Genomic DNA, 19,866 nt, shown 5'->3' with positions numbered 1-19,866 from the left:
TTGAAAACCTCAGTTGGTCTAGATCAGGATCAACACCTCCAGCACCACTGCAATGGGCACTGAAGCCCCCAGAGCTTCCCATCCTGCTGAATCATGACTGCGTAGCAATACACAGCTCATATCACAACCATCATAGGATTCATCATCAAGAGTGACGAGTCAGCGTATAGAGAGGAAGTACAGATTTAACGGATTGGAGCAAAGCCAAAAAAAAAAATCTTTCTGAATGTGAATAAAACATATGATATGCTTGTTGACTTCAGGAGGACATGGTGCGATACCTGGTGTTCACCTGCACAAGATCATTACCTGGTCCCTCAAAGCCTGGTAGTGTCACTAATTCTTGAGAAAGCTGAAAAAGGCCCACCATCCACCACAAACCCTCATTTTGTTCTAAAGGGAAACTGTCCAGTAAGTATTTAGTATGTGGCTTTGAAATCCATATGAAAGGTATAAGGCACATGTCATTATATATATATATATGGTACATGTCATTATGACCTCTATGTGTATAAGGTACATGTCATTATGACATCCATATTTATAAAGTACATTTAATAATGACATCCATATGTATATTGTATGTCATTATGACATCCATGTGTATAAGGAACATGTCATTATGGCATTCATTTGTACAGGCATTTCATTTTGGCATCCATATGTCATATATATAATCATGATATTCATATGAATATGATGTCAATATGACGTCCATCCGCATTTGATACATGTCATTGACATCCATATGTATACAGCATGTCATTATGAACATCCATAAGTACAAGGTATATGTCATTATGATGTCCATTCGTATAGGGTACATATCATTATTATGTCCAAATATATAAGGTATAAATCAATAAGACATCCACATGTATAAGAAAAATGTCATTATGAGATCCATAAGTACATGTATATAATGTGACATTTGGTCTTCTACAATTACATGGTATATGTCATTAGAACTTATTAGTATAAGTTATGTATCATTATTACATCTAAAAAGAGAAGAGAATACTAGAACTGACACTCAGATACCCTCTGCATATAAGAAAAGGTCTACCAAACCCTCAAACCCTGACCGGGTCTGGATCCAGTACAGCTTCCCTGATTGCTTGTCCCAAAAGGGCTTCAGACTGGAGGAAAGTGTTTCACCTTTGAGCTATTAGAATAAAATGAGCTCCTCTGTGCTAACAATGTTCATTTCTCAAGCAGCAGAAGCAGCCGCCTCTCTTAAACACACACACACACACACACACACACACACACACACACACACACACACACACACACACACACACACACACACACACACACACACACACACACACTTTCACTGGGCCATAAGGAATGCATTGGGCAAAAAGCACAACCAGCATTTGGAACTTTCTGTTTTCAGTGATGCAACCACTGGCCAATTGTTCACCCGGGATGAGACTCACAAGAGTTTCCTAAACCACTAGAAAACAGAAGAACAAGCAAGAATCTTGCCTGGAGGAGAAGAATGAAGGCGGAATAATATGAATGCTGACTTTTAAGAAAGGTCAATATGCGCCATGTTCTTTTATTTAACCCACAGTGCAATATTTGTGCAGAATATGCTATACTGAATAAAGTGGACGCGTGTTCTCTCAGTCATGTTCCAGTCCTAAACTTACTGCAACGTGATAAACTTAATCTTTAATCTAGAGTCATATCATGCTAAATCACCACAAACACGATTCTGTCGCATTTTCTAAACCTTTCTTTTAGAATGTTTTAAGCTCCGCCCACTTCGCATAAATAGGTTGATATAAAAGTTTAGTCATTGTAACATATATAACATATAGTATGTGTTATTATGACGCCCATAAGTTTGAAGTCATTATTATAGTCGTAAGTATGAGGCACACGTCATTATCACCTCCTAAATATGAGGTATATGTTAGCCATAAGCATATGGACATGTCATTATTACATCCATAAGTCTGACCTACATGTCATTATGACATCCATAAATATAAGTTACAGGTCATTATTACATCCATAAGTCTGACCTACATGTCATTATGACATCCATAAATATAAGTTACAGGTCATTATTACATCCATAAGTCTGACCTACATGTCATTATGACATCCATAAATATAAAGTACAGGTCATTATGACATCCATAAGTCTGACCTACATGTCATTATGACATCCATAAATATAAGTTACAGGTCATTATGACATCCATAAGTCTGACCTACATGTCATTATGACATCCATAAATATAGGTTACAGGTCATTATTACATCCATAAGTCTGACCTACATGTCATTATGACATCCATAAATATAAAATACAGGTCATTATGACATCCATAAGTCTGACCTACATGTCATTATGACATCCATAAATATAAAGTACAGGTCATTATGACATCCATAAGTCTGACCTACATGTCATTATGACATCCATAAATATAAAGTACAGGTCATTATGACATCCATAAGTCTGACCTACAGGTCATTATGACATCCATAAATATAAGTTACAGGTCATTATGACATCCATAAGTCTGACCTACATGTCATTATGACATCCATAAATATAAAGTACAGGTCATTATGACATCCATAAGTCTGACCTACATGTCATCATGACATCCATTAGCCTGAGATACATGTCATTAAAAGTACCATGTTATAATGACAAATATATGATAAATATAAGTTACAGATCATTATGACATCCCTAAGTTTGAGGTATATAACGTTATGGTATCTGGTAGTGTAAGGTAAATGTCATTATGACATCCATTAGCCTGAGATACATGTCATTAAATCTAAGATACATGTTATGATGACCTCCATAAATATAAGTTACACAACATTATGACATCCATTAGTTTGAGGTATATAATATTAAGGCATTTGTTAGTACAGGTCCTTATAGCATCTATAAATCTTAGGGTACATCATGCCATCCATATGACATCTATAAGTCCAAGCTACATGTCATTATGACCGCTTCAAGTATAATGTACGCCATTACTACATCCATAAGTATAAGCTACATGTCATTGTGACATCCATAACTCTGAGCTGCATGGCATTATGACATACATAAGTTTAAAGTTCATAACATTATGGCATCTGTAGGTATAAGGTACATGTCATTATGACATCTATAAGTACAAGGTAGATGTCATTATGGCTGAGGAACACATCATTATGACAGCCATAAATATAAGGTACATGTAATTATGACATCCATAAGCCTGAGCTACGTCATTAAATCTGAGATACGTTAATACGACCCCCATAAGTATAAGATACCTGTCATTATAACATCCATAAGCCTGAGCTGCATGTCATTGTGACCTATAACCCTGAGCTGCATGGCATTATGACATACATACGTTTAAGGTTCATAACATTATGGCATCTGTAGGCATACGGTATATGTCATTATGACATCCATAAATATAGGGTACAGGTCATTATGACATCCATAAGCCTGAGCACCGTCATTAAATCTGAGATACGTTAATATGACCTCCATAAGAATAAGATACCCGTCATTATAACATCCATAAGCCTGAGCTGCATGTCACTGTGAGATATGAAAGTATGCTGCGTCATTTTGACATCCATGCAATAAGGTCTATGTTTAGACACATTTTAGTAAAAGTTATAAATAATTATGGCGTGTGTATATAAGTATTAGTTGTATGTCAGTATGACATACAGTACATAAGCATCATGTCAGTATACGTTATATGCCAGTGTGACTTACAGCATCTCAGCGTTCCTTCATAACTTTATAAAACATACTTAACAGCACTGAAACACATTTATACCATGTTGGAAAGTAATTTATTTTCTATATTCAGATGTTTAATGATCACTGGATCCCATGTTATTTGATAATGACAGGATGACCACTATAATCAAATAAAATCAACAAGATCTCAGCCCCTCTGCCTACCACGAGAAAACCATGTCCGGAAAAGGAGCACAGATCTGATTCTGAAACTCATGCAACAATCCTGGCATGTGTGTGTGTGTGTGTGTGTGTGTGTGTGTGTAACTGACTCACCATAACAACCGAGGGGTGTGTTGCGGGGTGTTTGGTCATCTCCTCCTCCTCAAGCTCCTCCAGGCCGTCTGAGATCCCTCCGACCTCGCTGACCGTTAGAAGCATGGTGGCATGCTTGGCCTTCACCGTCAGCATCTTACACTTGATGTTCAGGGCTGCGATCTGCTCCTGGTAACCTTTTATCTTCTGGGCCAGCTCCTGTCACATCACGCACAACGCCACATTATATCCTGTTAGATGCCTTCTCAGCTCTAAAGAAGGTCTGGTTTGAATCCAAAACCAGCATGAAGCTAAATCACAAGGGTAAGCCTTGGAGAACAGGGAGAGGAGCTAGACAGATTCATCTCTCTCTATCATTCTATCTGTCTCACTAGCTATCTTCTCCGGCTGTTTGCAGTGAAGGGAAAAAAAACCCACCCAGAAAAGCTCGATTGTGAATTCCTGACCAATCAGAGCGCACTCTGGGTGGTACAGTTACCAAGGCCTGGAGCAGAAGTCTGCATGAAAGGCGCAGCTCTGAACCAACTGGCGAAGGAGAAAATGGAAAGAGATGTAGGAGGAGGGAGAAGTGAGGGGGGAGAAGAATGTGGGGAATGAGGCAGGACTTCCTCTCCAAACAGCCACACATGCACATTCACACAAAGAGGAAACAGCCGGCAAAGGAAATGACCTCAGAGTGTAAGAGAAGGGAAGGGGGAGGAGCTTAGCTGCCTGTCCTCTGTGATTTCCTTCCTTCCTCTGCACCAATCACGAGCAGCTTCACCACAAACAACACAAGCAAAAGCGAGGAGAGCTTAGATTTCATTTACACACACACACACACACACACACACACACACACACACACCGATGAGTTGAACTACAGCCATCAGATAACAGGGAAAATAAAGATTTATATTCATATATAAATCAATAATTATCTATAAAAAATATCAAACAAATATATAGTCCAAAGTTTGTGCGCCCACTATAGCAACATAGTGTCATATTACTGAAAAAATTATTGATTTATTTCACAAAAAAATGACAAATTGTGAGATTATTTTTTTTTTAAACAGAATTTACAGTTTAATAAATGTTTTCAATTTATTATTATTTATATTTGTATATTTAAGTGGGTTACTAGTAGAAAAATGTTTTAAATAAATAATATAATTTATATAAATAATATAAATAAATTAAATTAAATTGCCAATAAGTAGAAATGTATATTAAATTCAGATCTGCTGGAAAAACCCTAATTTATTTTAATTTAGATTTTTTTTTTTATTATATTTTAATAATAATAATAATAAAAAAAAACAAATATATATATATATATATATATATATTATAATATATAATTTTTTTAAATATATATTTTTCAACTAATAAAATATAATAATAATAATACAAAAAAAAAAATATATATATATATATATATATATATATATATATATATATATATATATTTATTTTTTTATTAATTATTATTTTTTTTTTTTCTTCATCTATATAAATAAATATCTGAAATCCTAAATAAAAACCTAAGCTATAATAAATAAATAAATTTTTTCCCGTCCTAAGAATGTGTACTTCGATATGACGGGAGCTGTGTAGAAGAACCGAGCTTTCGTCGCTCACCTCATGGTGATGGATCTGCGTCTGGAGCTCGTGGATGTTGCCGGTGGCGACGGGTCGGTCCTGAATAACCCTTTGCGCTTCTTCGATCATCTTCTGGAGGTTCTTCACTTCCTGTTCGTACTGCTCGTACTGCACCACGGCCTCCTGGGAACACGTGCACAGAGATCATTAGCTCCACTGAGCGTACACACACACACACACAAACACACACACACACACACACACACACACACACACACACACACCTAAAGCACCTGGCTCTGTGTTACAGTCTCCTGTTAATCACTCTATATAAAGAGCCATGCATTATAGGAAAGTGCATCTTCATTACTGAGGCCGCAGCTACCGAAGCGATTTAAAGCGATACAATTTCATTCGACACAATGTGATGCAGTGGAAAGCAAATCATCAATTTACTTAAGTGCCTTCTAACTTCTAACTCATGTCTCTCTCACACACACGCCTATGTAGTGCTAACAAACCCAGACGCTCTTTTCCTGTTCTGTGAGCAGGAAGTCACAGCTCTACCTCTGCCATGTTAATCTGTATTCTATGTGACTTTTGGGACACGCCTCGGCCTCCGTAGTGTTGCGATGCGTCGTATTCACGTAGAACGCGCTCAAGAAAAAAGTTTAGTGGCAAGAAATCGACCTACATATTAAATCTCGGTCAGTTTCTAAATACAATGACAACAATAACAATGACTTTGTTGAAACTTTTTTATATACAGTATACTTATATTGTATACTTCATATTTTGTACTTTTCTACTTTATCTTTTAATTAAATTGTATTTATTAATTAGAAAATATTCTATTTCCATTTCTTTTTGACTGAAGCGCTTCACTACATGTACGTGCTCTGGATGAATGTGTATGAGACGAATACAATTTGATTTGTTTTGAAACAATAAAAGTGTAGCACATCTACTAATAATGATATATAAATAGTTTTAATACCGACTCAAATATGTAAAAAAAAAAAATTTGGCATCGTGATACAAAAGGCAACTTTCTGAAATCCGACACACTGATGCGAATCGCTGAATCTTAGCATCCGTGATGCATAAGTATTGGCACCATTGGAGACATTTGGTAGTAGTACCAGCTGTAATGGATTTCTATAGAGTTAGTGTGTGTGTGTGTGTGTGTGTGTGTGTGTGTGTGTGTGTGTACCTGCAGAATGTTACACTGCTGTATCGTGGTGTGTTGGAGATGGCTGCTGTCCTGCTGTAGACTCTGCGCAGTGACGCACAGCGGTAACGTGGCCATGGTGTCCTCGGGCAGATGCAGAGCGCTCATACACTTCTGCACGGCCTGGACCTGCACCTTAAAGCCCTCCATTTCTGTCAGCAGGTGCTGCACGACATACAGAACATCTTGATGAATTTCTTGCGCCTCAGCATTTCACACACACACACACACACACACACACACACACACACACACACACACACACACACACACACTCCAGCAACAGTCTTTCAAATATCCTCACCTGTCTCTGGAGCAGCTGTTCTCTGAGACTGAGGCGAGCCAGTTTAGGGGAAGCCAATGTCTCCTGGACTCGCTCTATGGACCTGTGGAGGCTCCTCACCTCACTCTCCAGCCTGCTCAGATCCTGGAACGAGAGCGAAGAGCATTGTCTTTTCTTGAGCAAACCGCTTTTTAATCTTATATTTCTGGGTCATGTGACTCACTAACAGACTGAAATCCACAGTTTTTGATGAAATACCAATTTTATTTCAAATGCAGGGAATCAGAAAGTGTCTAGATCGAAGAATCGACAAACTTTTATACAAATATATATATATATATATATATATATATATATATATATATATATATATATATATATATATTTCTAATGTAAATATACAATACAGGGTCATATTTATAAAAAAAATCTCTTGTAAAAAGGCTTTCATGGCCTCTGTTCCAACTCTATCTATCTCAGTCTATTGAGAGAGCAGCATTAATAGCACTTAGGGCTCTGGCGATATGATATAATATTGATATTGTGATAAATTGTGTCATGATACTTTTTCTTGAGATATTGTTGGTATCGAGATCTTTTTTTTTTTTTTTTTTTTACTTCCCAGATGTTTAAGTATAAATAGGAGCTGATCTGATTTCTTTTCACGTTTACATTCATCCCAAAGGTGTTAAATAGGCGCTACAGCAGGAGATCCTGGGTCATGCTGGAACAGGTTTGGGTCTCCTAGTTCAAGGGAGAACTTCATCAAAAGCTACAGCATCCAAAGACGTCTTCAATTGTGTGCCTCCAACTTTGTGGTAACAGTTTGGGGAAGTAGCACATATTGGTGAAAAAGGCAGGTGTCCTAATACTTTTGGCCGGATGATGTATGTTAAAATGCTTTCATGAAAGCTCAAGTGGTTTATCCTCCCTGTCACGGCTGATGAAACAATCTAAAAAAAAGGAAAGAGTGAAACATGCTCCTATGCGGGTCACGTCGTTGACCTACATTTCTAAAACGTGTTTAATAACAGGAAACTCCTCTCAGACGTGTTTAAATGGGGCGATTATCCTGCACGCGTCTCGAAAATCGGTTTCCAGATGAGGACGTTACAGCTCAGGACTTAGACCTTTATAAATAAATGTTTCATATATAAAATCTCAAATCTGTTAGTTCAAATCTGCTAGGAGCAGTTAGTCCTTCACCAGCTTTTCTTTCTTTTTCTTGACTTTGATATGAGATGCGATTTGTAATGTAAGTGATTGAGAGAAGAGACGTTTTATTAAAATCTCTTTCATTTGTTCTAATCCTCACAGAACACTGAAGACTAAACCTGAGGCTGAGGAGAAAACATGAAGGTGACATGCATTGTATAAACACAACCACTAGAGGGCAGAGTTTTATTAGAATTAAACAACTTACCTTACAGAAGAAGAAAAATAAATAAATAAGTAAATAAATAAATGCAAACATACAGAACTTTATAAATCAACAAATAAATAAATGAATTATTAAGTAGAAAAAAAAATATATATATATATACACACACACATACATTATAAAAATAAAGCAAATAAATTTGAGAATAAATAAATAATATAGAAATCAGAAATAAATATGTAAATAAATAGTCGCATACAGAAAATAATAAATAAAAGCATTGATTAATAGGAATCACAGGAGGGAAGTTACGAAGTAAAAATGCTCCGTTACTGTACTTAAGAAGATTTTTCTGGTATCAGTATTTTACTTCAGTGTTTATTTTTTAGGCAAATTTTTTACTTTTGCTCTACATTCTTACACAAATATCTGTACTTTCTACTTCTTACATTTTCAAAACAGACTCGTTACTTTATCTATTAATTTGGTGACGATTAATTTTTTTTTTTCTCGCTGTGCCGTTTTCAGCCCATCAACCGATTTTTTTGTCATTGTGCGACTTTTTTAATCCACTGGTGTATTATTTCCTGTCTCTCTCACACCACAGACATAGACTAGTTTATGAAGCTCACAATGAGCAGTCAGAAGGCAGTAAGAAGTTTGGGGTTAACGTGGATGAGACAGAGGAAGTCAGTGATGTAAATATGACTGAGATCACAGACATTCCTGATCATCATCATCATCATCATTTCTCTGCTTGTGTTCTATATGGTGGATCTTCAGCCTGGATACATTCATTAGATAACAACATTTGAAATTCGTTTTTGTATTAGTATACTAATTAGAGCTTTCAAAACGCAAATGCATTTTACCGGCAGTAAATTTTATTAGCGCGCGTTTCTGTTTGACTAAATACATAAATAAATAACTAAATATAAAAGAGGAGAAATCGAAACCTTCAGCGCAACATACATTTATTTACAACGTCCTTCCTTGAATCAGATATAAAATCTATAATAAATTCCCACGAAAAATATTCTTAATCAGTAAACCCTCTGGGGGTCGACAAACGCAGCGGGGCGTTTTGTGTTTTTTTTCCCCCTCATAACGAAAAAAAAAACCTTAAATGACTTTTTTGATCTTAAAGATAAGAGCAATACATCATTCGAATCTATAAAGGATCTACGTTTATTTGTATACACTAACAAAACCCTCTGCTTTTGTAAAAATAAAGTGAACAGACAGGGGGCGCTCTCTGCCATCTCTCTTTGCAAACACATAAATAAAACAACCTGAATCTCAGTGAATATTTGCCTCACAGACACAATAATTATATGTATAGAAAGCTTGAAATGTCTACTTTTAAATAAATTCACATTGAATACAAATATTCTCTGATTATGTAAACCGTATGAAAGTTAACCGAGGCACAGTTTATTAACCGTCCGTGTGGAAACGTAGCAAAAGTTCCGTTTGGTGTCCTGATGATTCACGTCATTTAAACCACCATAATTACTTATAATAAAAATATATTTAAATAAATATTTACAAGAATATTTTGTCTTCATGCTCAATGTTGAGTTCGGTTTCACTAATAATAAACATACAACTGCATAAAGCATTAATATTTCTCCATGCCCATGTTGATTAGAGAATTAAAAACATGAAGTATTAATATGGTATAAAAATGGTACATTTAGAACAGATACAAATGTGCGATTAAGTTGCGATTAAATGTTTTAATCAGTTGACAGCCCGAATATTAATATGACGTGAGGTTCAGTTTTCAGCAGGACACTAAAATGACATTAAGTCTTAAGTACATGTCAAAGCCCAAACTTCTTTACTTTAACCTGAGTATAAAAGTGCAGTCAGAACGTCAGCGTTTACGAGTCTTTTAAAACATCTGCACTTTTACTTAAAGGATGTGTGGACTTGTGCACCTCTGATAAAAAATACATTTACAACTGTAGAAATACCAATATAAATAAATGGATAAATAAGTAAATAAACAGGAAAATACAAAAAAATAATACATGTAGAAATTAGTTGTATAAATGAATTTAATATTGCTTCATTTAACATGGTGTAATTATTCATGTATATTCATGTATATATTTATTTATGTTGAATTTTTTTAATAATGGTACTTCCGTACAATCCTTAAGGCTGTCAATACTTCCTGCTCAGACTTCACGATGCTCATAATTAAATACGAAACATTAAAAAATCCAATGTAACATCTTGAATAATAAAACTTTCTTTTCGGCTTCTCCCGTTAGGGGGCGCCACAGCGGATCCTCCGCACATTTGATTTGGCACATGTTTTACGCTGGATGCCCTTCCTAACGCAACCCTCCCCAATTTATCCGGGCTTGGGACCGGCACTAAGAGTGGCTGGGGATGGTTCCCTGACCGGGAATCGAACCCGGGTCGCAGCGGTCGGAGCGCTGCATCTTAACCACTAGACCACCAGGGGACCTAACATCTTGAATAATAATAATAATAATTCTTCTTCTTCTTCTTCTTTCGGCTGCTCCCATTAGGGGTCGCCACAGTGGATCATCCGTCTCCATACCACCCTGTCCTCTATATCTGCCTCTTTCACACCAACTACCTGCATGTCTTCCCTCACCACATCCATGAACCTCCTCCTTGGCCTTCCTCTTTTCCTCCTACCTGGTGGCTCCATCTTCAGCATTTTTCTACCAATATAATTCATGTCCCTTCTCTGCACATGTCCAAACCATCTCAATCTCGCCTCCCTCACCTTGTCACCAAAACATCCTACATGCGCTGTCCCTCTAATAAACTCATTTCTAATCTTGTCCATCTTCGTCACTCCCAACGAAAACCTCAACATCTTCAGCTCTGCTACCTCCAGCTCTGCCTCCTGCCTTTTACTCAATGCCACTGTCTCTAATCCATACAACATCACAGTCCTATAAACTTTCCCTTTCATTCTTGCAGATACTCTTCTATCACAAATCACTCCTATCACTCTTCTCCACCCACTCCACCCTGCCTGCACACTTTTCTTTACTTCCCTAACACACTCTCCATTACTTTGCACTGTTGACCCCAGATACCTGAACTCCTCCACCTTCTCCACCTCTTCTCCCTGCAACCGCACCGATCCACTGCCCTCCCTCTCATTCACACACATGTACTCTAATAATAATAATAATAATAATAATAATAATGCATATCAATGAATGCTCCGTGGTGTCCATGTCTTTGACAGTGTGTGTGTGTGTGTGTATGTGTGTGTGTGTGTGTGTGTGTGTGTGTGTGGCGTTACCTTCGCAGCGTCCTGTAGGTTGAGCAGGCGTGATTGGGCTCGTTGCTGCAGCTCTTCGGCGTGACGGCTCAGCTCTGCCACCTGCTGGTAAAGTGCTTTGGTGTGCACCACCTCTCCCAACAATTCCACTCTCTTCATCAGCGCCTCCATCTCCCCCTGCAGCTTCCTCCACTCCCGCAGCAGCGTCTGCACCACGACATAAAAACACACGCAACTTTTTATTACGTTTACGAACCAAGAGAAGAATTTTCTGAACCAGAGTATCTACAGCATTACCAGTGCATAGGGCTTGGATGATATGACAATATAATATTGATATCATGATGAATAATATCATGATACTTTTAAATTAAAATATTGTTGATATTGTAAGGTAATTTGTCTATATTTGCTATATATTTTCTTTTAATAGGTTGCATTTTGTTAGAAAGATTACTGTTTCCTGTTATACTAAGCTCCACTTTTCTCTTCTCATATCACCCAGTAGTTCTGTTTGGCCCCTGATCTAGATACAGGAAGCCTCATTGAAGTTTCTTGTCTGATTAGCACAATGTGCTACAAAACTTCCATCCTCACTCTAAAATGTATTACATAAACAATTTTTATACCGCTGTCGAATCCTTGATTCTGATTGGCCAGAACCTTCCTACCTGGTGCGTTCTGATTTGCTCCTGGATCATCGAGGCAGGGCTCCACACGATGCTGGAGAACACTAGAGTCTCAGCCTTTTCTGTCCAGTTGAGTATCAGGGTGAGTCTGTGGTTAAACTCCTCGAAGTGCTGCTCAGCCTGGAACGAGACCAAGAGGAGACTGATCAGGAGACTACAACCTCAATGGTGTAAACCTGCACCGTTTCAGTTTCCGTATGAACGTCACAGAGATTCGTCTCTCCGTGTTCACCTTCTTGAGCCGAGTGGTCCGTCCCTCTGCAAATTTGTTGGTCTGAGAGTGGAGCTCGGTCAGTTTGCACAGCGTGGCACCCAGCTGCCGGGCCAAAAGAGGGTTCTGCTCCCCGAACTCCTGCACAGCCATGTCCAGCTCGGAGAGAGCATGAGAGCAGTCCTCCAGCTCCTCACGCAGATTCTGTATGGAACATGAACACCAGGGAATCATTCATTTCTTTTCTAACTGATACATACAGTAGAGTAATGCTATGGTTCAACACAGCCAGTGATTTATTCACAAATTATTTCTAGTCAAATCGCTTTCTCATTATGATCGAGTTTGTGGTGAGCAAACAAGTCGAAAAAACTCAAAAGGTTCAAGCGATTTATTTCCCGCTATGAAGTCAATTCGAAGGGGAACTAGTTTGCTTTCAAGGAACCTCAACTTGAGTGAGAAAGCAGTTCCCCTCTGGGAACTCAAGCTGCGTCGAAACGCTTTGGGGCGTTCCCAAAGAGTTTTGTCGCAGCGTCTCGTTCCCTTTGTAACCTAGAGACGATTCAGTTGTTCCAGACAGCAGCTGCAGGGATCCGGAGAGACTCGAACGAAAGCAAACAAAAAAAGCACTCAAATTGACTGAAATAACTTTCTCACGGCAATCGAGTTTATTTGAAAGCGAATCCCATTGATTCCGAGTGGAATCGCATTGCTTTTTTCTGTTCTGATCATGTCCACTTGAAAACAAATGAAACAAATTCATTCGTTTCTTGCATTCGAGTCAATTTGAAGTAGAATCAAACCTGCTCATAGAGTCAAATCGCTTTCTTATTACAATTAGTTTTTACTCTAAAACAGTATCAGGCCATGAATTTCACCCCCAGGCCTTTAGTGGTGTCCTGCCTTAATCAATCCACCTCTTAATACCATCTTTTTGATGCTACGAATGTCAACACTAAAGCAGGAAACACAATGAACACAATTCAACACGTCTCCTTTCACTGGAGCCACAACTGCACCTCCACATACACCATTTCCATGCATTATGGATTTCCTGGGGATTTGAAATGAAGGCAAATGGTGTGTTTTGGTGCAAATTCTACAGGTAAGGAAAACGCAAACGTATGAACGGTTTACCAAAAAACTTGACCATTGGTTTGAACTGTTTGGGTCAAACTTCCCTCACGATGTCTTTCTTGTAAATGTCCTTTTAAGTGTATCCGCGACCAAATCAATTTTCTTCTCCTCTGTCAGTCGTTGTGGAATAAAAAAACAGCTAACAAATCCACACGACTATATTTAAGCTTCTGCAGTTTGCTACAAATGCGGGTTGCGAGCTCTGACTAATGTGCTCTCTGACCATCCAATCAAAAGACCAATGAAAATTCTAACTTGACTGGACGCCTGCCTGTGGGCCTCGGAGTCAGCAAGTCGCAATCTGATTGGTTGAAGCAACAGCTACAATCAGCACGCAATTAAAGCTACCAAGAGCCAAAACTGTTTATTTCTGGTGGCCTTACAGTAACATGTAATGTGAATCTGACTGAATAGAGTCCAACTTGGAGAGAAACATTATGAAATGAAAAGAATGGACTATTCGGAAGAATTTAATACATATTCATGGACAAATATTTATTAAAACGTTAGTCAGTAAATGCAACTGCTCAAGGCTTCCACGAGACTTAAAAAGAAAGCAAACAAAACAAATAAAACCTCTTTTTGTCTACACCAAGTGACTCCTTTAGAATCCTGATTTAAGCCTTAAGAGCCCTGCTCGAGGGCCCAACAGTAGCAGTTTGGCGATACCAGGGCTTGAACCATCGACCTTCGGATCAATAACCCAGAGCCTTTTAACCACTGAACCACCACTGCCTTCTCGACTGAGACATAGAGTAAAAGGAAGCGCGTGTTGAAAGACGGCACAGTACCTCTGTCTCTTCTTTGGCCTCTTCTACATCCACACTCTTCTGTTTTAGTCTCATAGAGACGGCACTGACTTTCTCTGAGATGTCCTTCAGTCTGGCAGTAAAGTCTTCTTTAACGTCTCGGCTGTGCTGCACCTCTTTTTCTCGGCTTTGCACCTGCAAAACAGGAAAGGTTCAACACTTTTGGGGGCAAAAGAAAACACCAGAACCCCAGCTTTTCCGAAGCAGATTTTATTTTCTAGTATTTCACCTGCCTCAGTCTTTCTAGGTTTTTATGGTGTTTTTGGAAATTAGACAGTGAATGAGTGGAAGAAAGTTCTGTGGAGATGGGCGTGTAAAGGTTTGGGGTTGGTGTGGAGCAGGGAAGGTTGGAGACTTATTCTGGAAAGTGAAAGGAACCAACATGGCTCCCATTCCGTACTTCAATCTCCAACTAGTGAAGAACATTGAAAGTTTTGCAAGAGACACAGCAAAGTGTTTTAGCTGAAGGTTTGGAAAAGCTTGTGAAGGTGTGTGTATTTGTGCAAGCCTGTACCTGGTCCTCTGCCGAGCCCAGCGCCAGTGTGACCTGTGCCAGCTGGGTGCTGATCTCAGAGGGAACAGTGGCATGGAGGTCTTTGTATTTCATCTGCTGGCGATCCGCGATTTGCTCCAGGGCCTGCCGCTGAGACTGAACGCCGTCATGAGCCGTCTAAGGCATTCAACAAACATTCGTCAGAGCTCTCTGGATAAAGATTTCGAAGTAGAAATCAATTGATATAATTTGTTCTAGTGCATTTTGGCTACTCGGATTTAAATAGGTGGTTGTTTGTGCACTGTTCAGACATCGAATCAGAATCATATGCATTACCTGGCTACACCAGTGACCTAAGATGAGGGGTCCCCAAAATATGGCCCCCACATTTGAAACCTACCTCTAAACAAATGCTCGATACATATTTTGACAATTTTATTTAAAATATATGTTTTACTCCTGTCATATCTGTATTTGATCATAGAGGTTGGCTTTTAAACAACAAAAAAAAAACTGTTCCGCTGTCATTATGAAAGCAGCCTCTAGAGGCGAATCACGGACACCACATGCTGTTTGTTTTTACACGTTTCACCGGCACGCTGCACGGAGAGCGCTATGTTATATTTATTATTTATAATTTACAATATATAATTTATAAAAAAATATATTTTTTAAAGAATTTATTTCCTTTGCCACATTTTCACGATTTAGTCATTTTGTAGAAGTTTAGTACTATTTTACGTGGAGTATGTTTTTATCCAGTTTTAAAAACTTTTGGTTGATTAATCGGTTATTTGCAATCTAGCTATTGGTATCGGTAAAATCCACTATTGGTCGACCTCTAGTTATCAACGTACACTAATTATTGTTAGATTGTTAGATTCACCCACCTACCATATGCATAAATGTTTTGATTTCAATAGCAGTGAATATAAAAAAATGTCAATGATAGTAAAAATGCTTTTAATAGGCAATTTATCTCTTGAAAAGTAATGCTTAATTGTCTGTATGGTGCAAAACGAAATAAACTAATCTAGCATTAGGAGGCGTTATAAATACATTTAAAATCATAATACAATCTCTGCAATAATAGTGGTAGTCACTTTCTAGACACGTCTCTCATTGAACTACTTTTGTTGAGAAACTTCACACCAGACTTGGTATCTCTGTGCCGCTAATTAAATCTGACCGGAACAACATGGTGCATTTTTTTTTACCTCCAGGTCGGAGAGCAGGGTGTCCAGGTCAGCTGTAGGGCTGAGTAACAGGCCCTGTGTGTCCTGGATCCAGCCTTTTACAAGTCCCAGCTCCCTCTCCACCTCCTCTCGCTCCAGCAGTTCAGCCTGCACCTGCTGGCGGCTCATGCACACTTTCTGCAGAAGGCTGGGTATAATATATACATATAAGAGCTTTGATGTAAACGGGTCACGAAGTAAAAACACTTTAGGATGTGAATTAAATATACAGGACCAGTCCAAAAATCTGGACACAACTTCTCCTTCAGTGGGTTTTCTTTATTTCATTGTACATTAATAATGAAGGTATCCAAACTATAAAAAAAGAACACACATAGGAGTATATAGTAAACAAAAATAAAATATATAAGAATGGTTTCTATTCTTTAACACTTTTTGCTTTGATAACAGCTTTCCACACTATTGGAATTCTCTCGAACAGCCTCATGAGGTAGTCACCTGGAATGGTTTTCCCAGAGGTGTTGAGTGCTTGAGTGCTGCTTCTCCTTCACACTACGGTCAATCTCAATTTAAACCGTCTCAACTGGATTTTGATCAGGTGATTATGGAGGCCAGGTCATCTGATGCATTACTCCATCACTCTCTTTTTTTTTTGGACAAATAGCTCTAGAGGTGTGTTTGTGGACATTGTCCTGTTGGAAAACAAATGATGATCCTACTAATAACCAACCAGATGGGATGGTATGTTGCTGCAAAATGCTGTGGTAGCCATGTTGGTTAAGTGTGGCCTCAATTTTAACTAAATCACCAACAATGTCACTAGCAAACACCATCACACCTCCTTCTCCATGCTTCGCAGTGGGAACCACATATTCAGGAATCATTTGTTAACCCTGTTTAGAGGCTTTCTTCTAGTAGGTCTTTAAAAAAAAAAAATGGTTTCTTTGCTTCAATTTAACCTTCAAAGCCTGACTCCTCTGAACAGTGGATGTTTAAATATGTCTGCCACTTGAAACATTTATGTACAGTAAATCGATGGTTTCTGAGGTTGGTAATTCTAATAAACGTATCCTCTGCAGCAGAGGTAGCTCTTGTTCTTCTTTTCCTGGGACGGTCTTCACGAGAGCCTGTTTCATCATAATGTTTGATGGTTTTGGAGCCTGCGCTTGGACATACATTAAAGGTTCCTGAGATTTTTCAGATTGGCAACTTTAATTGTCTTCTCTCTTTACTTAACTGTTTCTTCCCATAATATGCATTTGTACAGTAGTTGTAGTAGCAATAATAGAGTTATTGACTCTGCACTCACCCTTTCCACTATACAAGTACATTATAAAGGCAAGAAATGTCACAGAATAACTCTTGACAAGACACACCTGTGAAATGAAAACCATTTCAGGTGACTTCCTTGTGAGTCTGGTGAGAGAATGCCATGCGATTGCCCAAGCTATCATCAAAGCTACATGAAGCCACTCTAGATGATATTACACCTATTCTGTGTTGTTTACCAAGTTTTTTGTTTACAACACAATTCCAGAAGTGTTTGTTTATAGATTGGATAGCTTCAGTATCAATGTACAATGTTGAAAATAATAAAAAAGGAAGTAAAAAGAAAGGAGAAGCTGTATCAAAACTTTTAGACTGGTACTATATCTTAGATCAGTTCAAGAGAAAAACAAGCAGAAACACTGGGCATCCGATATGTTATGTTTTTATAAGTACCTCTCATATTTCTCCTGCATTTCCTGAATCTCATGCAGGCAGAACACATCTTTATTGCTGGGTTTATTGGTCTGCTTGGAGGCAGTGGCCAGGGGGTTGATATGTGTGCTTGTTTGGGATTTGGGGGTAGCTGGCTGTGTGGTAGGTGAGTCTAAGTGGTTGTTTGGTGTTGCTGGTTGTGTAGTGGGTGTGGTCGGTTGTGTAGTAGATGTGGTTGGTTGTGTAATCGGTGTGGTTGGTTGTGTACTTGGTGTGGTTAGTTGTGTAGTAGATGTGGTTGGTTGTGTAATGGGTGTGGTTGGTTGTGTAGTAGGTGTGGTAGGTTGTGTAATGGGCGTGGTTGGCTGTGTAATAGGTGTGGTTGGTTGTTGGCTAGTGTCTAAGTGGTTGTTGGGAGTGTTTGGAGAGGTTGATTGCACGCTGGGTGTGGCTGGTTGTATAGATTCCATAATTGATTGTATACTGGGTGTGGCTGGTTGTGTAGTAAACATTATTGCTTGTGTACTGGGTGTGGTTAGCTGTGTACTGGTTGTCTGATTCCTAGGACTGGCCATCTGTGAGATTGGTGTGGTCGACTGATTATTAGGAGTGTGTATGTGGTGGTAGGGAGCGGCTGAGGTTGATTGGTTGTTGGTAGAGGTCGCTGGCTTGCAGGGTGTGTGTTGGTGTTTGACAGGCGTTGTTAGTTGTTGCTTGCCAAGCCTGGAAGTCGCGTCGCTGGGCGTCTTTAGTCCTGCAGGATCCGAGTGGAGGAGCAGGTGGAGGGCGTGTTGTCTAAGGAGTGTCAGGGCGCTGTTCTCTCTTTCCACCTCTCGGCTAAAGGAGTCATGATACTCTAACAGGTTGTGGAGGGCAACGGTGCTGGCTGCTTTCTCCACCACACTGTCAGGGACTCGGCTGTGCAGGTCTTTTGACACTGACCTCATCTTCTCCAGCTATAGATAACGACACGAGGTGCACATTTAGCAGAGCGTTTTTGTTTGTTGTAGATTATAATCAATGTCGGTAAGATTAAAATTTTTGGAATTGTTCCAGTGCAATCTACAATTATCTCTTTTCAACAAGTGAACAGTTGAGGGTTAAAAGCCGTGCTCAAGGGCCCAGTAGTGGCAGTTGGAGGTGCAGGGATTTGACCTGATCAGTCCAACACCAAACCCACTGCACTACCACTTCTCACAACATTATGTACGTTTATTCAAGGGGTGTTCAAGTCAAACCGGGGCTTTTGAGTTTATAAAATAAAATAACAAATCTCACAGAGTGGAAACTGCATTTATTTTTTCGACATACTCTCCTGCTACATTTATACACTTACGCCTGGAAAGATTTGGCATAGAACGTGTTGTCAGTACGCCTGAACCATTCTAGAACAGCCTGCTTCACTTTTTTAGCAGGAACCCACCATGACCACCACAGGATCGTCACTGACGAATGTACAGCCATCTTTGAAATGTTTCTACATTTCAAATGTCTTACTGCAGCTGAGTGTCTCATCACTGTATTGTGCTTGAACTCTTCTGTAAATATGTGCCTTCATGCATGAGAAACTTCGCACTAACACTGTTGCCTGGCATCTTGATTAACGGCCTCTGGACCTGCCCGCAAAATGTGCACCGCCTATCAGTAATAGTACATGCTAGCTATTTACTACTGCGTGTAGTACCGTCCTGAACGCCCCTCATACATTCTCAGAACAAGCTTACTCTCATCACTGGGGTATGTATCTTTTATATCTTTGATATACTGTATAAGGTACATAATGTTTGAGTGGAGCACAATAA

The 19,866-nt window shown here is 38.9% G+C and overlaps 1 protein-coding gene and 1 long non-coding RNA gene across 2 annotated transcripts in view; one reads left to right on the top strand and one right to left on the bottom strand.

The window, feature by feature from the left end:
* syne1a (spectrin repeat containing, nuclear envelope 1a) overlaps window positions 1–19,866 on the bottom strand; it is a 216,644-nt gene that overhangs the window by 45,118 nt on the left and 151,660 nt on the right. Inside the window, exons 81-91 of the mRNA XM_083562574.1 lie at window positions 18,086–19,020; window positions 16,385–16,550; window positions 15,189–15,344; window positions 14,657–14,809; window positions 12,750–12,932; window positions 12,500–12,637; window positions 11,850–12,035; window positions 7,189–7,311; window positions 6,867–7,049; window positions 5,693–5,836; window positions 4,070–4,267 (exon numbers count right to left, since the gene is read on the bottom strand). Of these exons, the coding sequence (XP_083418700.1) occupies window positions 4,070–4,267; window positions 5,693–5,836; window positions 6,867–7,049; window positions 7,189–7,311; window positions 11,850–12,035; window positions 12,500–12,637; window positions 12,750–12,932; window positions 14,657–14,809; window positions 15,189–15,344; window positions 16,385–16,550; window positions 18,086–19,020 (2,565 nt within the window). The remainder of the gene's footprint in view (window positions 1–4,069; window positions 4,268–5,692; window positions 5,837–6,866; window positions 7,050–7,188; window positions 7,312–11,849; window positions 12,036–12,499; window positions 12,638–12,749; window positions 12,933–14,656; window positions 14,810–15,188; window positions 15,345–16,384; window positions 16,551–18,085; window positions 19,021–19,866) is intronic.
* On the top strand, window positions 282–1,637 carry LOC310738013. The gene is made up of 2 exons (XR_014536957.1): window positions 282–411; window positions 1,403–1,637. It is a non-coding gene; the product is annotated as an uncharacterized lncRNA (long non-coding RNA).

The sequence above is a fragment of the Silurus aristotelis genome (assembly GCF_946808225.1).
Source record: "Silurus aristotelis genome assembly, chromosome: 15".
Lineage (NCBI taxonomy): Eukaryota > Metazoa > Chordata > Actinopteri > Siluriformes > Siluridae > Silurus > Silurus aristotelis.
Note: the sequence above shows the minus strand (reverse complement) of the source record. Positions and strands in the feature narration are given on the sequence as shown.